Genomic DNA, 22,118 nt, shown 5'->3' with positions numbered 1-22,118 from the left:
CTTCTTCAGAGCTTTGGGTTTGTGACTACAGTGGATATAAAAAGTCTACACACCTCTGTTAAAATGTCAGGTTTCTGTGATGTAAAAAATGAGACAAAGATAAATGATTTCAGAACTTTTTCCACCTTTAATGTGACCTATAAACTGTACACTTCAATTGAAAAACAAACTGAAATCTTTTAGGGGGGGAGTAAACATAAAAAACTAAAATGATGTAGTTGCATAAGTGTGCACACCCACTGGGGATGTAGCTGTGTTCAGAATTAAGCAGTCACATTCAAAATCACATTAAATAGGAGCTACTACACACCTGCCATCATTTAAAGTACCTCTGAGTAACCCCAAATAAAGTTCAGCTGTTCTAGTAGGTCTTTCCTGACATTTTCTTAGTCGCATCCTACAGCAAAGGCCATGGTCCGCAGAGAGCTTCCAAAGCATCAGAGGGATCTCATTGTTAGAAGGTATCAGTTAGGAGAAGGGTACAAAAGAATTCCCAAGGAATTAGATATACCATGGGACACAGTGAAGACAGTCATCTTCAAGTGGAGAAAACATGGTGCAACAGTGACATTAGGAAGAACTGGACGTTCCTCCAAAATTGATCAAAAGACAAGAAGAAAACTGGTCTGGGAGGCTGCCAAGAGGCCTACAGCAACATTAAAGGAGCTGCAGGAATATCTGGAAAGTACTGGCTGTGTGGTACATGTGACAACGATCTCCCGTATTCTTAATATGTCTGGGCTATGGGGTAAAGCGGCAAGACGGAAGCTTTTTCTTACAAAGAAAAACATCCAATCCAAGCCCTGCTAAATTTTTCAAAAACACATATGAAGTCTTCCAAAAGCATGTGGATAAATATGTTATGGTCTGTCGAAACCAATGATGAACTTTTTGGCCATATTTCCAAAAGATATGTTTGGTGCAAAAACAACATTGCACATCACCAAAAGAACAACATACCCACAGTGAAGCATGGTGGTGGCAGCATCATGCTTTGGGGACTTCAGGCTTCTGCTAGAAAACTGAACATGAAGAGGAACTTTATCTTTCGGCATGATAACGACCCTAAGCATACATCCAAATCAACAACGGAATGGCTTTGTCACGTACCTTGTTGGGGAGCCTGATGTGGAGAGGAGGCGTCCTCTTCTGACTCCCTCTCGGAGCCCCTGATAGTGTGAACAAAGGGCGCAGAGCCAGGAGTGGCACTAGTGCGGGGTAGGTCTGGAGCTGACAGCAGGTAGGCGAAGACCCAGGAGATTTGGATGCAGGCCCGGTGCGGATGCAGGAACGTAGGTGCAGCAGCAGGCAGGTATGGCGGCAATCAGGATGCAGACTGGGACTGGACACAGGAGCGAGGATGCAGCAGCAGGCAGGTATGGCAGTGACCAGGATGCAGGCCGGGTGCAGGACCGTGGGTGCAGCAACAGGTAAGTATGGCGGTGATCAGGATGCAGGCCAGGTGCAGGACCGTGGGTGCAGCAGCAGGTAAGTATGGCAGCAGTCAGGATACAAGCCAGGTGCAGATACAGGTAAGTAGGTGCAGCAGAGTCAAACAAGCCAGGTCAGCATCAAACAAGCAAATCAAGTACAAGGTAGCAGGCAAGCAGATAGTCAGGGATATCTGGGGTCAGTGCAGGCGGAGTTCTTTCTTAGTCAGGTCAGATCAGGATACAGGCAACAGAATCAGGTTATGGAGTGCAGGATGTTATAGACCAGAAGGCATTGATTACACTGTATTGCAGGTTTAAATAGCCCACCTTGCAGTGACGTGCACGCTTCCACGCATGCGCCCTCGCACCACCGTGGCCCAAGGGGATCCGTCGCAGTCGCACCGCTGCACGGTGGCAGGATCCCTGACAGACTTCATCAGAAGATGAAAGTTTTGGAATGGCCCAGCCAGACCTGAATCGAAAATCGGGCTGAAGAGGGCTGTGCACAGAAGATGCCCTCGCAAACTGACAAATTTGGAGTGTTTTTGCAAGGAAGAGTGGGCAATTATTGACAAGTCAAGATGTGTCATGCTGATAGACTCATACCCAAAAAAACCGAGTGCTGTAATAAAATAAAAAGGTGCTTCAAGTATTAGTTTAAGGGTGTGCAGACTTATGCAACCATATTATTTTAGTTTTTTATTTTTACTTCCCTCCACCTAAAAGATTTCAGTTTGCTGTTCAACTGAGTTGTACAGTTTATAGGTTACATTAAGCTTGGGTTCACACTTGTGCGGTGCGGCATATCACATGTGATTTGCGCAGGAACCACACTGAATTCTGTGTGGAGCGATATGAGCCTAATATTTGTGTGGCTCAAATCGCACTGCATTCGTAGCAAAAAAGGTGCAGGACCCTTTTTTTTGGTCCGCACTAGAATCGGATCACACCGATTCAATTCAATTCTGCACATCGCACCGCGTTTTACAGACCAATTTTGGGGTGTTGTTAACTTAACATACACACCCACAGCGGTTCGCGATTGTGATGCGGTGCGGAATTCGCATGGAAACCACTGCAAATTCTGCACCGCATCAGTATGAACCCAGGCTAAAGGTGGAAAAAGTTCTGAAATACTTTATCTTTGTCTCCTTTTTTTACATCACAGAAACCTGACATTTTAACGGGTGTGTAGACTTTTTATATCCACTTTTATATCCACTGTATATTGTATTGTATTTCATATTATTAATAATTGATACTTTAGCTAATGCACAAGGCTGGTGAGCCCTTCTTGTGTTCTTTCATCCAAGTTTTAGGATCCCCTTTATCCGAAGAGGGCAGCAAGGCCTGAGGTACACCCAGATTGCCTTGCATTGCTGATGCTAGCAAAGAAGCCTATTACTTTCTGGTTTTCATCTGTATTGACACTTAATACACTTGAACTCAGAAGAGTTGGTTTGCGATGTGTGAACCAACTGTGTAAGGGCTCATGTACATGGGCGTTTGAAAAACTTTTCGGACCGTTGGAAACTGCCTGCTAGAAAACGTAGGTTAAAAACATCAGTTTAACCGCCTTTGCCTACCGCATTTTCGAGCGTTTGCGTTTAGAAGTGTTTTTAAAAGATAACCTCAGGAGACCCTCCCAAATGCCCAGAATGCACTAAAAACTAGTAAATAATTAACTATTTCAGACATTTTGTGAGAAAGATTGAGCAGAAGCAGGGAGAGCAGTATGTTTTGAGATGACCTGTCATTTCTGGTTGTATTCACTATGGATCCCATCATGAGCATAATGCGGCACGTTCTAACATTTTTTCCTTCACGCAAAGCCTGCAACTGACTGCGCTGGTGAACCGGGTCCATTTGAATACATGGAAAACGCTCTGCGTGCATTTTTGATGAAGAAAAAAGGCACTGGACAGCATCTGGATATGGCTCAGCCCAAAAACGCATCTAAACGCAAACGCGCATTAACACCTTTACATGCATTTACACATGGTTGCAAGCGTTTGGCATTTGAAACGCCGGTAAACTCTACTCCTGAACGCGATTTTTGTGCTTTCAAAAAAATGCCTATAACCTCAACTGCCTGTAAACTACTGTAAACGACTATGTGTACATGGACACATAGGAAAACATAAAGGAGAGTTCAGGGGCTGCTGAAAAAAACGCACAACTGCTCCTAAACTTCAGTTTTGCAGCTGCAGTGTACATGAGCCCTAAATCTGTTGAAGTTGCGCTTTCAAATCACTCAATGTAAGCTGCCCCCATCCCTCTCCCCCCAGGGAATGATGGCAGGGTCAGGGGCGGACTGACAACTCATGGAACCCCGGGCAATAGGGGATCATGGGGCCCCTGTGTCCTTGCCCAAATTCAAAAAAGCTTATGAAAAAGGTACCAGGGGCACCTCATGGGGCCCCCTACTGACCCCGGGCCCTCGGGCAGTGCCCAAGTTTCCAATGGTCAGTCCAGGCAGGGTTAAACCTTAACCAGAACTTACAGCTAGCCACCTTTTTTTCTTACAGAAATTACACATTACATTATTTATTATTATATTATATTATAATTAATTATATTATTATTTTTATTTATTGATTTATTATAGGTACTGTACTTGTTTAGTTTATATATTGTACATTTACATCAGTCCCTGCTCTCAAGGTGCTTACAATCTAAGGTCCCTAACTCACATATATTTTTTTTTGTAAATACAATTTATTGCCACATTTGAAGTCCCCAAATTGTTTTTACTTGCATGCCCTTTTATCATTCTTACATTTTCACCAAACAGGCAATTTTTTTGTTATTTGTTGAACTTATGTATATTAACATAGTATATGGTCATATTTCAGCGCTCGGAAGCCACAGGTGTTGTGTAGAGTTACCTGTATAAATGAATCACAGAGTATGGCTGTACAGAGGTATACATTGCTCCGAGAGTAATCAGGCTTATGCACGTGTCGGTGTCCAGGAGCTTGCATATGCATATTAACACTCAAAGCCGCATATCCTGTCATTGTATGCAACACTCTTGGCTCTTGGGTGCCAAAATACAGCCATATTGTAAATGATATGCCCCAGTATGCCTGTGTACATGAGCCCTTTAGAACCAGTATTGTTTTTTTTTTAAAGGCATTCTGCTTTTTTCCATACACTTTTTAAAGTGTGATACTTTTGAAAAGACTTCATTACCTTTGGTTGTCTTCCTTTTTCCAGGTGTCCATTACTTGGCCAGATGAGCACCAGAGTGAGTTTGATGCCGAATGGCTGAAGAAGAGGTGTTTTTCGAAGGAAGCACGAGCAGAGATGCAAGAGGAACTGTTTTTACCAGGTACGGGAAAACAAATTGTTTAAAAGCTGATGCCTGGACTGAGATATGGGCAAGCCAAGCCACTTAATTTTATAACTTACTAAATATAGCGTACTTCTCAAATTTAGAACATGAGATAGAGGGGCACCTCAACATGGAATTGATGTGTGGTTCAAAATGGGATAAGCTGGGAGGGAAGTTGAGGGGTGGAGCCTGACCATGGAGGCGCGGGAGAGCGGAGATTAGACGTTCTCCGATAACCTTCCCCTCCTAACCTCCCTAATGTGTCCGTAACCGCTGAGCTGCCGAAGACTCACCGAGAGAGGCGGGGGATCCTGGCGGCGGTGCGGTGGCTTGTTGGGGGGTGGGAAGCCGAGGCGACTGTCCGCTGGAGGACTGCCTGAGGTGATCCAGGAGGGAGAGTGGGGTTGCCAGGCGACGAGGAGAGCGGAGTAACCACGTGGGCTGCCGCGGGGGACTGCTGGGAGAAGAGGAAGCCGGCTGGCGTCCTAAGAGACTGGGGGAAAAAAACGTTGCCTGTGTCCTGCCATCAAGCAGACCCCAGGAGAGGCTGTACGACACAAGGAGAAAAGGAAAAAAGGGACCCACTAGGAACCCCCATTAAGAACATGGCCACAGGAGATCAAACAACCCAGAACAGCAAATTCTGAAGCAGCTTCACTGAAGTGGGTGAGTGAGAACTGTTAATCTGCCTACATGATTACTATTTGGCTACTGCTATAGCCCATTTGATAAGCACCTTGAGAAGTAAGGAGGGGGTTCCCAGAGAGGGTCTGAAGATTAGAGAAGAAGAAGAAGAGAAAGAAGTAATAGCTTAACTATAGACTAAAGAGCTTTAAAAAACCTTTAAAAACCTTACAGGTGACATGAAAGGGAAAAATAGCAAAGGAAATATGCCCAAGAATTCCCAAATTCAAACTGCAACGATAAAAAAATATACATCACAGGGGAAATTGACTCCTATAAGACCCCAGGAAATAAGTGAAAGGTGCGACCTGGAAACAAGCTTAGATAATAGCTCAAGATCCTCCCTGGGAGCAGTTAACAATAGTCAACAAATAATTGAAGGTATAGAGCTGGGAGAAACTGAAAAAGACTTGCAAATACCGAATAAAAAGGAAATGGCGGAGATGTTTAAAAACCTGGAAAAATCTATAAAGCAAGAGATGGGGATAATGCGGAAAGAAATGGGACAACTGCTAATTAGGGTGGAAGAAACCGAGGAGACAGTCAAATATCATACCCAAATTATCCCAAAAATAGAGAAATTGATAGTGGATACCCGGAAGGAACAAAAAAGACTGCTTTATATGATGGAGGACCAAGAAAATAGAGAAAGGATAAATAACATTAGAATAAGAGGAGTCCCAGAGTTGCTACAGGGGGAAGATTTAAAGGAGACCACATGCAAAATTTTGAACTCCATAATGGATAGACCTGGTGCGGAGACGTATAAATTGGATGGAGCTTATAGGATAGGAAAATTCCAACAAGAAAAAGGCCCAGAAAAATCAAGAGATATAATTGTCCAATTTCATAACTATGGAGATAAGGATGAGATATGGAAGAAGATCAAGGGAAGATCTAATATTAAATATGGAGGGAAAAATATTCAAATTTTTGCAGATATAGCACCTGGGACATTGAGAAGAAAAAGGACATTGAAACCATTGTTGGAACTGTTGAAAAGACATAATGTGCAGTATAGATGGGGTCGATCAGCATGTTTAATCGGCTGGAGAGATGGAGTCACTGCATTTTTGAGAACCCCTGAAGATATGAAAGAATTTTGTAATAAATTTGAACTGCAGAGAATAGAGATCCCGGAATGGGAAGAGGAGGAGGGAGAATTATATATGTTGGGAAAAGAGGAATGGCAGCTAATTAGGAGAGAAAACAGAGAGCAGATAAATAGAGGGACAACGGGGAGGAGGGGGGGAAGGTGAGCGCCACATGGACAGAACCGAACTCCCAGGTAGGAATCAAAAGTGGGACCTTTTCCACAAATGATCCATAGGCAAACAAAAAGCCTAATAGGGGGGGGGGGAGGAGGGAGGAGTATCCGAGGGAGGGGGGGTGGGGGGAGGGAGGAGGGGGGGATTGAGGGGGGGGAGGGAGGGGGGGATGACGAGGGGGGGAGGGGGGGGATGGAGGGGGGGAGGTTTGAGGGGAGGGAGAGAATTGGGGAGGGACAGGGGATAGAGATTTTTAAAACTGACATCTTGTATGAAAGGAGAGGTTTTGGGAGGAGGAAGAGGAAGGGAAAGGGTAAAAAAAGGAAGAAGACAAATATAAAATGGAGGAAATACGCTTGGTAACCCATAATGTAAATGGATTAAATTGCCCAGGTAAAAGATTTAGACTATACAGGGAACTACAACATAGAGAGGCCTCAGTTGTCTTTTTGCAGGAAACACACCTAGAGTTAAAAAAAAATATTAAGCTAAGCTCTAGACAACACCCGACATGGTATTATGCAGATTCCCCAGTTAAGAGAGCTAAAGGGGTAGCTATAGGATTTGCAAAAAACATTAGGTTTGAGCTAGAAGATAGAAAGACGGACCCGGAGGGGAGGTTTCTGTTCTTGAAAGGTAAACTACAGGACGTAGAATGTACGCTTGTAAACATATATTGCCCTAATAGAAAGCCAGAGAAGTTTTTGAAAGAAGTTATGAGAAGATTGATGGACTTTGGAAAGGGATACCTAATAGTGGCGGGAGACTTTAACATTTGTATGGATCCACAAATAGATACAACATCCAGAGTACAGAGAGGGGAAAACAGGCCCATGGGATTATTGAAAAGGGTGATGAAAGAGTGTCAATTGGTGGATAGCTGGAGAGTTGTTAACATGAGAGATAGAGATTACACCTTTTTCTCTAGTGTACATAGGACATACTCTAGATTGGATTATATTATGGTAGACCATCGACTCGTTGAGGATTTGGTTAAAGTTAAAATAGAAGCAATAACTTTCTCGGACCATGCTCCTGTTGTATCGGAATTAAGATGGGGAGGGAAGGTATCAGGAGGCTTATCATGGAGATTGAATGAGACACTCCTCATGGATCCAGATACTGACCGGAAGATCAGAGAGGAAATAGAGAGGTTCTTTGAGGAAAATGAAACAGGGGATATATCACTAGCTACAGTGTGGGAGGCACATAAAGTATATATAAGAGGTATCCTTATTGCGACTGGGGCAAAGAAAAAAAGGGAAAGACGAGAGAAGATCAGTGAGCTTTTGAAGGAAATAGCTGAGATGGAACGCCTACATAAACATAATATAAGGAAAGAGATAGAGCAAAGGGTGATAAAAAAGAGGGAAGAACTAGAGAAAGTAATGGAGGAGGAAAAAATGAGAACTTTTAATAAGATCAGTGGAGAAAGATATAGATGGGGAGATAGATCAGGAAAATACTTGATGAGAGCCTTGAGGAGAAAGAAGAACAGGAACTACATAGATAAAATAAAAAACTCCAAGGGAGAGTTAGTCCATTCAACCAAAGACATTGCAAAGGTATTTAAAGATTACTATAGTAAATTATACAATATTGCCCCCAAGGATGATATAAATAAAGATAAAGTAATAAATATTGAAAAAAGAAGAAATTATTTAAGGAAGGCAGGATTACCAAAATTAAATGCAGAATTATTAAACTCCTTAGAATCTGATATCACACAAGAAGAACTTCAAATAGCATTAAAAAGCTTTAAGACGGGAAAAAGCCCAGGTCCAGACGGGTATACAGTGAGGTATTATAAAAAATATGCTGATTTACTGATACCTAAGTTAAAGAGATATATGGAGGCGTTGGGGGGAGAGATGGAGATAAGACAGGAATCCCTTCTGGCACAGGTGGTTTTGATACATAAGGAAGGTAAAGACATCACCAACTGTTCAAGTTATAGACCGATATCATTATTAAACGTAGATACGAAGTTGTATGCTAAAGTATTGGCGAATAGGTTAGGAGATCTGATGCCGGACTGGATACATGGAGATCAGGTGGGTTTTGTTAGAGGAAGAGAGGGTCGAGATAATGGGTTGAGGTCCCTGATGCTTATACAGAAAAGTAAATTGGAAAAAAAACCAGTAGTGCTGCTCTCGATAGATGCGGAGAAGGCGTTCGACAGGGTTAACTGGAGTTTTATGATAGACACACTGGAGATCTTGGGATTGGGTAGTAGGATGAGAAAGTGGATTGGAAAGTTGTATGAAGGACCGTCCGCGATGGTAATGGTAAACGGAGAGAGATCAGAGACCTTTTCTATGTCAAATGGAACCAGACAGGGATGCCCACTTTCCCCACTGTTGTTTGTTCTATCATTAGAACCCCTGTTATCAACAATTAGGAAAAATATAGATATAAGGGGAATAAATGTTGGAAAGACAGAACATAAGATAGCCGCTTTTGCGGATGATTTATTATTCTATGTTGGCAACCCGAGAATAACACTTCCTAACTTAATGAAAACACTGAAAGAATATGGGGAAATGTCAAATCTAAAAATCAACCCGAGCAAAACAGAGATATTAAATATAAATCTTCCAATGAGTGAAAAAGAAAATATACAGAGAGAGTTTCCCTTTATATGGAAAGATAGAGAAATAAAGTACCTGGGAGTAAAACTTACTCCCTCACAGAAAAATCTTTATAAAGCTAATTATATCCCAATGTTAAACGAAATCAGAGAGGAATTGAGGAAAATGGGTAGTGGGAATCCTTCCTGGCTGGGTCGTATTAACCTGATAAAAATGGTAATTCTCCCAAAAGTACTGTATAAATTTCAGATGATTCCCATTAATCTCCCAGAGTTGTATTTTAAGACAATTAAGCGAATGGTAACTAAATATATATGGAAAAATAAAAAACCTAGGATATCATATGATGTGTTAAACAGAAATAAAGAAAAAGGGGGGTTGGGATTACCGGACTTTAAAAGATACCATAGGGCAGTCATTCTAGCAAGAATTTTTGACTGGATACATAATTCAAAGAGTAAACATTGGGTCACGATTGAAAACACACTTAGTAGAAAGGATCTGGGTAGGAGTGTATGGGTGTCACCACAGTTTAGAGAATTAGAGGAGAGCACGAGTATATACACGAGGATTGTAATAAGGGAGTGGGATAAAATGCACAAACAGAGGAAATGGGACTTCAATTCACTGTTGATGTCACTAAGAAATTCAGAGTTTTTTCCCCCAGGTAAAGAGGAAATTTCAGGTAGATGGATTATGAAGGAAGATACTCAGCTGAGAGATGTAATGAAGGGGGTACACTTAAGAACACTGGAGGATTTGAAAAGGGAAGAGGGAAGGATTTTCACTAGGATAGATATATGGAGATACAATCAATTGAAACAATTTGTAGAGAAATTGACGAAGCCCCTTAGAACTAGGAAAGAGTGGAATGAATTTGAGAAATACTTAGAAGATAGAGGTGATGGGAAACACAGCACTGCTAAAGCATATAAAGCTCTCACGGACTTAGATAGTAAGTTTAAATTAAAATATATAGAAAAATGGGAAAAGGATCTAGGAGTGGAGTGGGAAGAGCACACACAGAGGAAAATATTTAGAATGGTACACGAAAATATTAGCATGCGTGAGGTAGAAATGAATTTTAAATGTTTGACAAGGTGGTATCTAACACCGGTGATAGAGCACAAGATGAGTGAGGAGAAGCAACCTTGGTGTTGGCGAGGGTGTGGAGGGCTGGGCACGATGTATCACATATGGTGGGAATGCTCAAAAATACAAGTATATTGGGAAAAAATTATAAATCAAATCACGAATATCACTGGAATGGAGATAGGATTGGATCCTGAAACCTGTCTTTTTCATAACTCAAAATTACCTGGAAATAAATATAGAGAACTGAGTATATTGTGCTACTTAAATGCAGCAAAAAGCCTGATTCCTAAGTTCTGGGGTAAAGTTGAAGCACCGAGGGAAGAGGACTGGATAAATAGAGTGGACCAGATTGCTAGACTGGAAAAACTTTATTATATACAGGAAGATAGGATGGTGACATATCATATGAAATGGGAGAAATGGGAGGAGTTCAAAGGGAAGGTAAAGGAAGGTACTGAGTAAGTAAGCATAAAGAAAAGGGTAAGAGAGGACAAAAAGAAAGGAAGGAAAAAGGGGAAGTGACAGGGAGAGAGAGAAAATATAGGAATTGGCCTTTCTTTCTTTCCTTTTCCTTTTCCAGGCCTCGGTTTCCAGAGGATATGAGATACAAGTAGATCAGATAGATGTCAGGGGTATTTTGAAGCGGGGTGGGAGGTGGGAGGGTTAAAAGGAAGGGAGTCATGGGGAGAAAATGATTTGAAATTAGTGTTTTATGAGATTTTGTAATGTTATATCTTACACTATGGAAATGTGTATTGTCTTACTTGAAAAATGAATAAATATTTAAATAAAAAAAAAAAAAAAAAAAAAAACAAAATGGGATAAGCTTACTTGCTGTATACAATGCAGATACCCCACAGTCCTTGTACTGACAATATGACAACTATTATCATAGGTCTTACAGACACACCTCAAAAAAATTAGACTCTTCCATTACAGATGCTTTTCTGCTCACTGAATATAAACATTGAGATAACAATTTGCCTCAGCCTACACTGAAGAAGAGATTCAGTAAAACAGTTGGGGACCAAAAAAAAAACACCTGAAGCCGGCCATTGACCATTCCTGCTGAACTGTCCAAGATTTGAACTATGTATGGGCACACTGAATGTACCCAAGTTGATTGATCGATCAACTTGGGTACAACCAGCCTGTCGGGTTTTAATGCGATCATTGCATGCAATCTTATATACAATAACTCAGGGGAAGGAATTTCCCCATCAACATTGAGAGTAGTTGCAGGAAAGAAAATTGCACCTTCTATGGCCGAGTTTAGTAACATGTATGTAATGTGCAACATAATGTATAGATTACAGCAGATACTATATAGCATACAGAGCAGAGAAGTCAGCAGTATATAATATACAACATAGCATAGAGAAGGCAGGGGCCAAGATTACTTAACATACAATATAGTGTGAAGTGATCATAAGTATGAAATGTACTGCATTGCTTTCAGAATTTAGTGCTCTGCGGTATGTACAACATAGCATTTAGAGTGCAATGGTCAGTAGTATGTAATGTACAGCATGGCTTACATAATTCAGCAGGCAGGAATATGCAACAAACCACAAATGTATACAGTGAAGTGGTCAAAAGTATGCAATGTACAGTACCGAGTGTAGAGTATGTAACATGCAATATAGGGTGCAGGCAGGGCTACTGATAAGGGGGTAAAACTGGCTGTCCTGTATGGGGCCCAGGCCCTATCAGTTCAACATGGGGGCCCGGGCAGTGAAGAGTTTTATTGGGTTTAGGCAGCCTAATTGTGATTTCCCACAGTTTCAGACTTTGCTAGCTAGTAATCTAATATTCCCTAGGCCCCATTCATTCAGCAGAGGGGCCCTTGTGCTCTCTGCATTGTGCATTCTATACTTCTGATCCTTGATCTTTGTGTTCCATATTTCCAACCCCTGCACTCTGCATTACAGAGTCCTGACCCCTGCATTATATTTTACTAACATCTAAACTCTGTCTTTCATACTACTGACCCCTGTATGCTGTGTTTTGTATTACCTCTTCATTAGTTGTACATGCTACTGACCTTTGTGTTACATACTATTATATATTATACTATTGACCTCTGCACTCTGCATTACAAACTGTTACCACACCCACATTCTGGCAGAGCATGCTGAGTGCGAGGCCTCATTTTTCTTCTCTAGTTGACCAAGGGGTAGTGGGGGGCCTGTTAGGTAGGCTGCACAGGACCCCATGACTTCTAATGACAGTCCTGGGTGCAGGGGTCAGCAGTATGTCACAAAAAGCTGGTGCACAAAATTCAGTGGTCAGGTGTATGTAACATATGGCATCTTACATTGTACGTCAATGGGTGAAAAAAAGTCCTCCTGTTAGTGGTCAGTAGGAGGGAAAAACACTCCAGTGTCAGGGAGTGTAAACGTGCCCCAATGTCGACACTCAGTGGGAGTATCACGTGTCCCGTTATTTTTGCCAACTAACATAGGTGTCAGATAAATATTTGACGTACATGTAAATGTTTCTTTTAATGAAAGGCATATTTCTTCTAGTGGATGATTGGGAGATTTTGCCACGTGACTTTGTGTCAAGGCTTGTACAGTACATTTTGCATTTTGTACTTTGGTTCTTCCTTCTTATTTATGGAAAAGTGGAAGAGTCTGGCTTACAAACATGTTTTCCAATAAGTTTTAAAATTCTGCCTGCAATAGTAAGTGCTGTTCCGATGCTCTCAAATACGCGATTCATTTATTATAGGTACTTATATAGTGCCGTCAATTTACTCAGTGCTTTACATATATATTGTACATTCACATCAGTCCCTGACCCTCAAGGGGCGTACAATCTAAGGTCCCTAACTCACATTCATACATACACATACTAGGGCCAATTTAGACAGGATCCAGTTAACCTACCAGCATGTCTTTGGAATGTGGGAGTTAACTGCAGTACACGGAAAAAACCCACGCAGACACAGGGAGAACATGCAAACTCCCAGCAGGTGGTGCCGTAGTTTGGATTTGAACCAACGACCCTAGTACTGCCAAGTGGAAGTACTAACCATTTAGCCACTGTGCTGCAATTATGAGCTAAAGTGACCCTGTCACCACAGGGTCACTTGCACAGAATGCACATTCTGTAATAGAAAATGTCGACCTTCCTGGCAGCCTCTATGATGAAATGTCACTGCTTTGCTTCTCACCACCCATTACAGGTACTTGACACTTCAAATGGGTTGAATGCCTACTCCCACAACAACATGCTGTAGTTCCACCTGTTTACTCATATGTCCTGTACTTATGTACAAGTGGACAAGCTCAACTACAGTGTGTGGTGGGGGAGCAGGTATTCTACACATTCACAATTGTAAAAATACTTGTAGGGGTCCAGGAGAAAGTAAGATTTGTCTTTAACACATGAGCCACCAGAAAGGTAAGTATATGCCTTTATTACCTCCATTTTTTATTGAGTGATGCACAGAAAAAATAATACAGGTTGTGTTTATTAAAGAAGGATTCCAGGTATATTTATTTTCTACATGGATACTTTGGTCCAGCTTGGACCAATATCCAGTAATTATGCGTATACCATACCTGGCCAATGGCCCTGGAAGCTGGAAATTACTGGGGTAGATACCAATACTCCAATGGTCTCCACCTGTCTCCGGGTCCTGTGCTGCCTTGCTGCATTGTGAACACAGGCGGTCGGTCACTCGGTACAAACATCATTGAGATAATGCTTTGTGCTTTCTGAACAAATTCAAAGCATTCTCTAATTGGACAAGGTGGAGAGGTGGGGCAGTTATGTCACATTTTGCTTGTCATCTCACTTTAAGGGGAATGAGTGTATTTTTTCTCACAATTGCAGTTTTGATAGGCAGCATTAGTCATCCACTCATTGCTTTCACTTGCTGTCTAGGACAGCTTTTTAGGAAATATATAAATGAGATTTTGAGCTGTCTAACCTGTCATCTGCTAGTCTCACGTCTGGATTTTTATTAGACTGCAACCAAAGGTCACCTTTTGTATTAGGTTTCTTATGTGGAATGTACATATGAAATTACCCATGTAACGGTGCATTTTACGATTCTGCAAATGTTGTAAACCTAATGATAATTAAAGTTTTATGTCCCACTTTCACATCTCCCCCGAGAAGCACCTAAGTATCTTTTGTTTTTCTTAGCTGACACCCATGGATCTTATACCCTGGGTATACCACGTGTGAGCAAATGTTTTGTTGGCCTATAAACAATTTATAGATCCACATCCACATCCAGTCTAATGGACTAACCCTTTTAAAGGATGTTAAACTTAGCACAGTCATTACTAATAAAGTACATACATCCTCTAGACATAAAGTGATCCCTGGAGGATAGTGGTCTTCATATTCTATAATGGTTTGTAATTTAAAGGGAATGGATAGTATTTTGTAAATATTTTCTTAATGCTTTAATTACGTACAGAATATATATATATATATATATATATATATATATATATATATATTTTGTAATTAGGAAATATTGCCTTCAAGTTGAAAACTTTACAGATCGGAACAAGCATTCGCATGTCTAATCACTCAAGTTAGTTCATGTGTCTGGTATACATTGTCACATGCATGCATCCTCCACAAGTGGTTGTGCTTTTGTGTACTTTACTGTATAGTACTGTATACAGTACAGTAGTATCTTTATTTGAAGCTTATTATAAACCTGTTATAGTACAGTAAACTGTATTATGTACTATACAAAAAAAAACACTTTAACAAGTTTTCAAGTGGAGCATAATCAATATTCTGTGCAAAAAAAACATAAAATATATAGAAGTGAATAAAAGTATTCCACAAAAATTTATATATATATATATATATAAAATTGAAAATAATTGTGTATAGTCCAAATAATATCAATTAGCCCATCTAAAAGAAGACCACCACGTGAAAGAATCTTGTGCAAAACAAGTGAAACAATTCGTTCATACAGTATGTAGAGGACTTACTGTATGTATAACGTTTAGGCAGTGGATGGTGCTCCTTTCCCTTGTTAACCAGGCTAACCGGAGCTGCATTGTTGAAAAAGTATATTGTTTACAGAGGTTTATAAAGCTTTATGATTGTCATCATTTAGTTCAGAAAAAAAATATTTTGCCTAAGAGAAGCACCTGATGCAATAGATGGGACATAAAGTGTATAAACACCACAGCTATAAACTTCACATATTTGCTCTCTTTTGGTCTTTTACATGTACTATTGAAAGTGTTTTGTTATATCTTTTAAAAAGCAAATAAATGTCTGTTGATCCCGCCAGAAAACCTGTGAGCTGATAACTTCCTCTACACTCTGCCTCTGATGCACTGTTAATAGTTATCATTGTTTCCAGCTCTCGTGGTGATCTACAGAACACTTCTCCCATGTTAGATGGGGAGAGGGGACATGACAAAACAATATTACTAGCTTTCCCGGTTATCTATTGTGAACTACACAAGCCATTGTCCCTATGTAATGGAGATGAGAGGAGAGAGGAAAGTGTTTGTATTCTGAAGAGAAGGCTAGGGTGACAACATTGCTCCTTCGCAGATACAGTACAGCAAGAGAGCATTGTCACCATAGTACAGGTGAAAATAAAGGATAAGAGTAAAAACAACAGCAACAAAAGACTCAGAAAGCAGTCACCACATCTAAGGACTGGTAAACTGCAATATTTAATATTTTTCTTCTTGGGTTTCGATACGCTTTAATGTACAGAACTGATTAAAGCAACTGTTGACATCATCTCTGGTATGTTTTAGGAAGCCAACAGTATGACAAAAAGAATACAGATGTAAAAAATCAACTGTCTGCTTTTAGGGGTCGGTCTGTAGACATGATCGTCATGTCTTCATACTTAAACAATACAAAATGTTTTTAGCATTAGAAATGCTGCTCCTTCTCTGGAATCCAGTAGTAACATACACACATATGACCATGTTTAGAGCACAGATGGTAGGCCTGAAAAAGGCTTGAGAGGCATCTTAGTGATTTATCTATCCACTTTGTTGGTGGTCTTCTAGGTCACTGTTTACTGCTATTACCCTCAACAGCTGTTTAATGAAACATAAATTATTATTATTTTTTAAATCAGACAGTTAAATACACAGTTGTAATACATAACTCTTTTCCATTTCCTTGCCCCATGCTTTTGTAATTCTCTACAGTAACTATTAAGATTTACATGTCCAGCATGAATGCCCTTCTGTAAAAGTCAAACAAGCAACACATGCATTTCCCAGTTCAGCAAATCAGCTTCCTGGGCCTCCTCGTTGCTCCCAGCCTATTCTTTGGACAATAAATCAAGTAAAACAATAGTATGTATTCAACAGTGTGTGTAGCAGTTTGCCTAGAGTTCCACCTTTAAATTTTTCTATTTAAATGATGAATTGAATTTTATTCTCAGGACTTGAACTGTCTTTCTAATAGAATGAAGCTGCACAATAAAAAAATTATTTGATTTGAAAAGAAAAGTTGATCTATTGAAGATAGCAATGTATAATGCAGCTATAAAACTGGATAAGATGTTTCTCTAAAATATAACTAAAGTCAAAGCTTTTCTATAGTTTTAGATAGAGTGGAGAGGGTTTAGAACATCTGTCAGGTTTATATTGCTGTGTGAGCAACCAGATCTCTCCCCGTAGCAACAGCAGCAACATGGATGATTTGATCTTGATGCTTTCCCACCCTCTCCATGAGTTCCTCACCCAGGACTTCAAGGGGTTTATTTACTAAAGCTGGAGAGTCCAAAATCAGACTCACTTCTGCATAGAAACCAATCAGCTTCCAGGTTTCATTGCCAAAGCTTCATTGAACAAGCTGAGGTTAGAAGCTGATTGGTTTCTATGCAGAAGGGAGTCTGATTTTGGACTCTCCAGCTTTAGTAAATAAACCCCCAAGTGTCAAAGTGACCTCTGCTACTTAATCTCAGACATCATCTTCTGCATTCTTGTCCCCTGCGAGGTTCCCTGAGCACAGGACCTCAAGCAACTGGACACACTGGATAGGCAGGCTCCTTCTGCTCCAAGCACATGCACAGGCCTCTAAGGCTTCAGGCCTAATCATTCAGCTGTTCCTCGTACAACCTCTCCAGGTCCCAGCCTGGGTTTAAGAGAGAGAACACCTGGCCCTCCCCAAGTATTTATACTCTAACCCAGTATGTACCAGTGGCAAGAATATTCTGACTGGCTAGGGAAGGCATGAACATTCATAAGTCAGCTTTACTGTAGCTTCTCATATTAATACCAGAGGTACCAGTGACACTTCCGGCTCCATTGAATGTATGGGCAAACAAAATCAGCAAATGGATAATAAATCATCTAAGTTGTCTACCACCCAGCAGGACTAAATTTAACCACTTGCTATCCTGAGGATTTGCCCCTCTTAATGACCAGGCCTCTTTTTGCTAATCGGCGCTGCACTATTTCAACTGATAATTGCACAATCATGGGCCAACAGGGCCCAAACCCAGTCGCCATGAAGCAGGGGGGACAGAGCGGCCACTCCACAACAGGGCAGCGACAACTCTGACCATTCAATAGGGTGGGGTAACACATCAGCAGCTACCACAGACTCAGCCTGCCAGCCAAACATGAGGGTTAAAAAAAACCCCATATAAAATAAGTAGTGCGTCAAGTTATTAGGGGATATATCCAAAGCCAACTGATTAAAATGTGTCAATGTTATGTCCTAATTAGTGATCAAAACAAGGTATAGCAGCCGTAAAAGTGAGGGCCCTCATCAGCCCGTCCCTGGTCTGACTCTCCTCCTTTCCTGCCTAGCAGATGGTGTGTTCCAAATGGTAGATGTCCAGGGGGTTGAAGGCGGGGGGGGGAGCATCCGACAGTCCCAGTTTCACCAAGATTTCTTGCCCTTCAAAAGGAGTGGTAGCTGTATAGGTGCTTCCATTGTGTGGAATAATTAACTTAAAGGGGTAGCCCCACTTGTAGCGAATTCGGGCCGACCATAAAACAGACGTGACCTCCTTCATTTTCTGGCATTTCTCCAATGTGGCCTGAGAGACATCAGGAAAAATTTGCAAAGGAGAACCCTCCAAGGAAATCACAGGAGTATTGCAGGCCACCCTAAGAATAGCCTCTTTAATCAGAAAATCTTTTATGCACAAGATAATGTCCGAGGCAGCTTGTCAGCAGGAGGTTTTGGCCGCAGTGCTCTGTGTATACGATCACAAGTAAAGGAATTAGCATCCTGATCCGGAAGAAGGGACTTGAACAACTTAGTTGCTGCATGTGAAAGATCAGTCACAGACTCAGGCACCCCACGAATGCGCAGATTATTCCTGATTATTACGGTTATGGAGATCCTCCACCTGCGCCTGTAACTGTGCAAAGGCGGTGTGCAAGAGGCTGTGATCCCTGGAGAGCTCACTATAGGCCCAACTGAGTTCATCATGCTCTGTTTCTAACTGATCCATTCTGGTCCCAAGTGCAGCAATCTCCTGCGAAAGGACATTAGTGCTCTTAGAGTTCAGACTGGAATTTAACAGTCAATTTAGTATACATAGTCTCCAGACAAGACTCCAAGTCCTCCTTTGTAAGCTATTGTGAGTACTCACATTCCTGTATAGGAGGCTGGGGGGCTGTGTCCTGTGAAGAGCGGGATGGAGACCCCCCGCTGGCGCCATTTTGAGATATGCTGCTCATCTCCTGTGCCTTTAAGAGGAACGTGGTAAGGGATTTTTGAGCGGTCCCCTTGCTTTTTTTTAGTTGATGGCATCCAGGGTATACACCCGGAGGTGATCAGCTGACTGGTGTGCAGAAATGAGGGATTGGCAGACTCCAGGAAGTGGTATTGACCCGATGCAGGAACGGAGCTCCTACTACATGCGGCTGTCCTCCATGGTGCCGCGCATGTGCCCCCTTGAAGTAGTTCTAAAACATTGGCATCTACAAAAAAACACTGGCAAGTAATAGCAGATCTTATCTAAATCTATTATTGAAAAAAATCATAAAATTGCTGTCTAAATAACTTTTTTCTCATTTTTATCCCAATGTAACATGACCACAATCCCCCACACACTCAACATGGAGTGGCCAGTGGGCATGACTATATGACCTGTACTAGGGTCACAGTGCAGGGTGAGATGGGGACATGGTTGCAACAGACTACGGAAGATACAGGCATGCCATGTGCTTGCACAGAATCCTGTACAAGGAAGACATGGGAGGAAAACTAACCACATGACCATGGATCGACTTCTGTGCTAAGCATGATCAGTAGAGAGCAAGGAAGAAAGGGGACTAGCAGGATCAACCAGGAATCAGATACAAGAATGCCTTAAGTAAAATGAATATTATGTTTAAACGTGGCATATTTAAATTCAAACAACTTTTATTGCCAAGATAATGAAAATAAATGGAACAGTATTTACAGAATCTACAATGACAGGATATACATAAAACAATTTGTATATGCAGATCAATCCCGTAATGGACAGAATAACAGAAATAGTAATCAATCAATCAAAACAGAGACCACAAGGATCCAAGGCCTTATAGACAATACCTTACTTTTTCCTTTTTACCTTTTATTCCCTCCAGTCCAGATGTAAACATAAATGGGGAAAAGGAACAAAGCCAAAAACATGCCTTCAAACAATAAAAAAAAAAACAACAACATCTGGTTCACCCAAGACATCTCATCAGAGAAAATGGGGGACGCAGATGATCTCCCCTAAGGGGAGAAGTGGAGCCACACACCTGATATAAAATGTCACACCTGCAAAAGTCAGTCCGCTATCAATTGAAGAGGGGCAAGCCCAGGTGTATCCAGCCAACCCTGCCATACCTGCTTGAACTTACGATAAGCATTGCGATGTTGGTACGTGGGTTTTTCCCCCGGGAGTAACAAATTAACATAATCTATCCGTTGCTTACGAGTCGGCGGAGCTGACGATAACCAGTACCTTGCTATCAACCTCCTAGACAGATATAATAGTCTAGATACTATAATATACACTCCTGGTTGGAACAGTTCTTGGTCCAGTGCCCCCAGCAGACATTGCAAGGGATCCTGGGGAACAGTATATTGCGATACTGGAGAAATAAACTGGAGAACCTCACTCCAATATCTATGTAACTTTGGGCAGCGCTAGAGCATGTGAATGAAATTGCCCTGTTACACCTCAGGCAATCAGGTGAATCACACCTGCCCCACCAGTACAGTTGCACAGGCGTCCTATATGCTCAATGGAGAATAAACAATTAAGACAATTTATGAGAGGGAGAAAGAGAAATCACTGAAACAGATTCCAGGGCAGCATTCCAGACATCTCCAGCAAACGCTACAATATCCCGTGACCACTGAACCCTACCTCGGAGACTAGCTTGATCCTGTACTGTTGACAACAGCTGGGAGTATACACAAGAAATCATGCCCTTCTTGTGGGTTGCCTGAGTTACATCCTTAAGAAAAACTCAGTCTGTCAATGTGAGATTAGAGAGCGAAGATTGAGCCTGTACCGCATGGCGTAGCTGAAGATATCGATAACAATGCTTATGTGTAAATGTAAATTCCATTTGCAGTTATGAAAAGGACATTAGGGTTACTCCCGAATACAACGGAGATATACATTTCAGGCCTTCATCCCTCCAGTTGTGAAAATTCTCCAGTTTATCCAGTTCTATATATTGTGGATTGTTCCACAAGGGAGTACAGGAAAGAAAACTGGTAATATGAAAGGATGCTTTTACCACACTCGAGACACGTCTTAAGAGATCCGCAGTTGGAGCTGGGAATGGAAGAACCGGTAGAGCCATCTCAAGATGAGAAAGCCGAAATGGTGGAATCAGGAAGGGAAATCAAACTTATAATGGGATCAGTACTATCAGATGAATTCCAACCAACCAGTTTCTGCAATTGGGCTGCCAGGAAATAAAGTCTAGGCTCAGGAACCGCCAGCCCCCCGGACTCCTTGCCATATTTTAACATGGACAATTTTATCCTAGCTGTCTGTTTTTTCCAAATGAGATTCCTAAACTGGGTGTCTATGCGATTAAACTATTTCTTAGGAAACCATATGGGAGAATTATGAATGATACAAAGAGGTTGCGGGGCTCAAATCATTTTAATTAAATTGACCCTACCCACCACCAAGGGAGTTTGCACCAACTGTTACACTTCAATTTCTGCTGATGGAGTAGAGGTAAAAGATTGAGAGAAATATACTGTTTAGGATCAGGAGAGACTATCACCCCCAAATACTTAAATGCAGACACTACATGGATGTGTTGTGCACAGGCCAGGAGGGGGAGATCCACAGGATCCACGGGCATCAACACCGGCGTATGCCAATTAATCTTAAAGTCGAAAAATCTACCAAAACTTTCAATAAGGGACATAACATCTAAGGATGTGGAAGTATCGCCCAAATATAACAGTGTGTCATCCGCATAAAGGGATATTGTTTCTGAGAGAACACCCCTTGTAAAACTGACGATGTTCGGAGATTGTTGCGCCAAAATCACCAAGGGTTCTAACGCCAAAGTGAACAAAAGGGGTGAGAGAGGGCAACCCTGCCTCATCCCCCTCTGCAGCCTGAATGAATCTGACAAATCCCTGTTAATCTGGATTCGGGCACTAGGGGCCGCATAGAGAAGAAACACCCAATTAATGAACTTGGAGCCAAAGCCGAATCTAGACAATACTTCCCATAGATAAGGTCATTCCAAACTATCAAATGCCTTAGCCG

At 41.5% G+C, this 22,118-nt stretch overlaps 1 protein-coding gene across 1 annotated transcript in view; it reads left to right on the top strand.

Moving 5' to 3' along the window:
- The window catches only part of BBOX1 (gamma-butyrobetaine hydroxylase 1), a 124,793-nt gene that overhangs the window by 25,224 nt on the left and 77,451 nt on the right, over positions 1-22,118 (top strand). The window contains exon 4 of the mRNA XM_089654962.1: positions 4,653-4,767. Coding sequence (XP_089511088.1) covers positions 4,653-4,767 — 115 coding nt within the window. The remainder of the gene's footprint in view (positions 1-4,652; positions 4,768-22,118) is intronic.

The sequence above is a fragment of the Staurois parvus genome, unplaced genomic scaffold (assembly GCF_062004578.1).
Source record: "Staurois parvus isolate SC_StPar_1 unplaced genomic scaffold, SC_StPar_1.0 ptg000818l, whole genome shotgun sequence".
Taxonomy (NCBI): domain Eukaryota; kingdom Metazoa; phylum Chordata; class Amphibia; order Anura; family Ranidae; genus Staurois; species Staurois parvus.
Note: the sequence above shows the minus strand (reverse complement) of the source record. Positions and strands in the feature narration are given on the sequence as shown.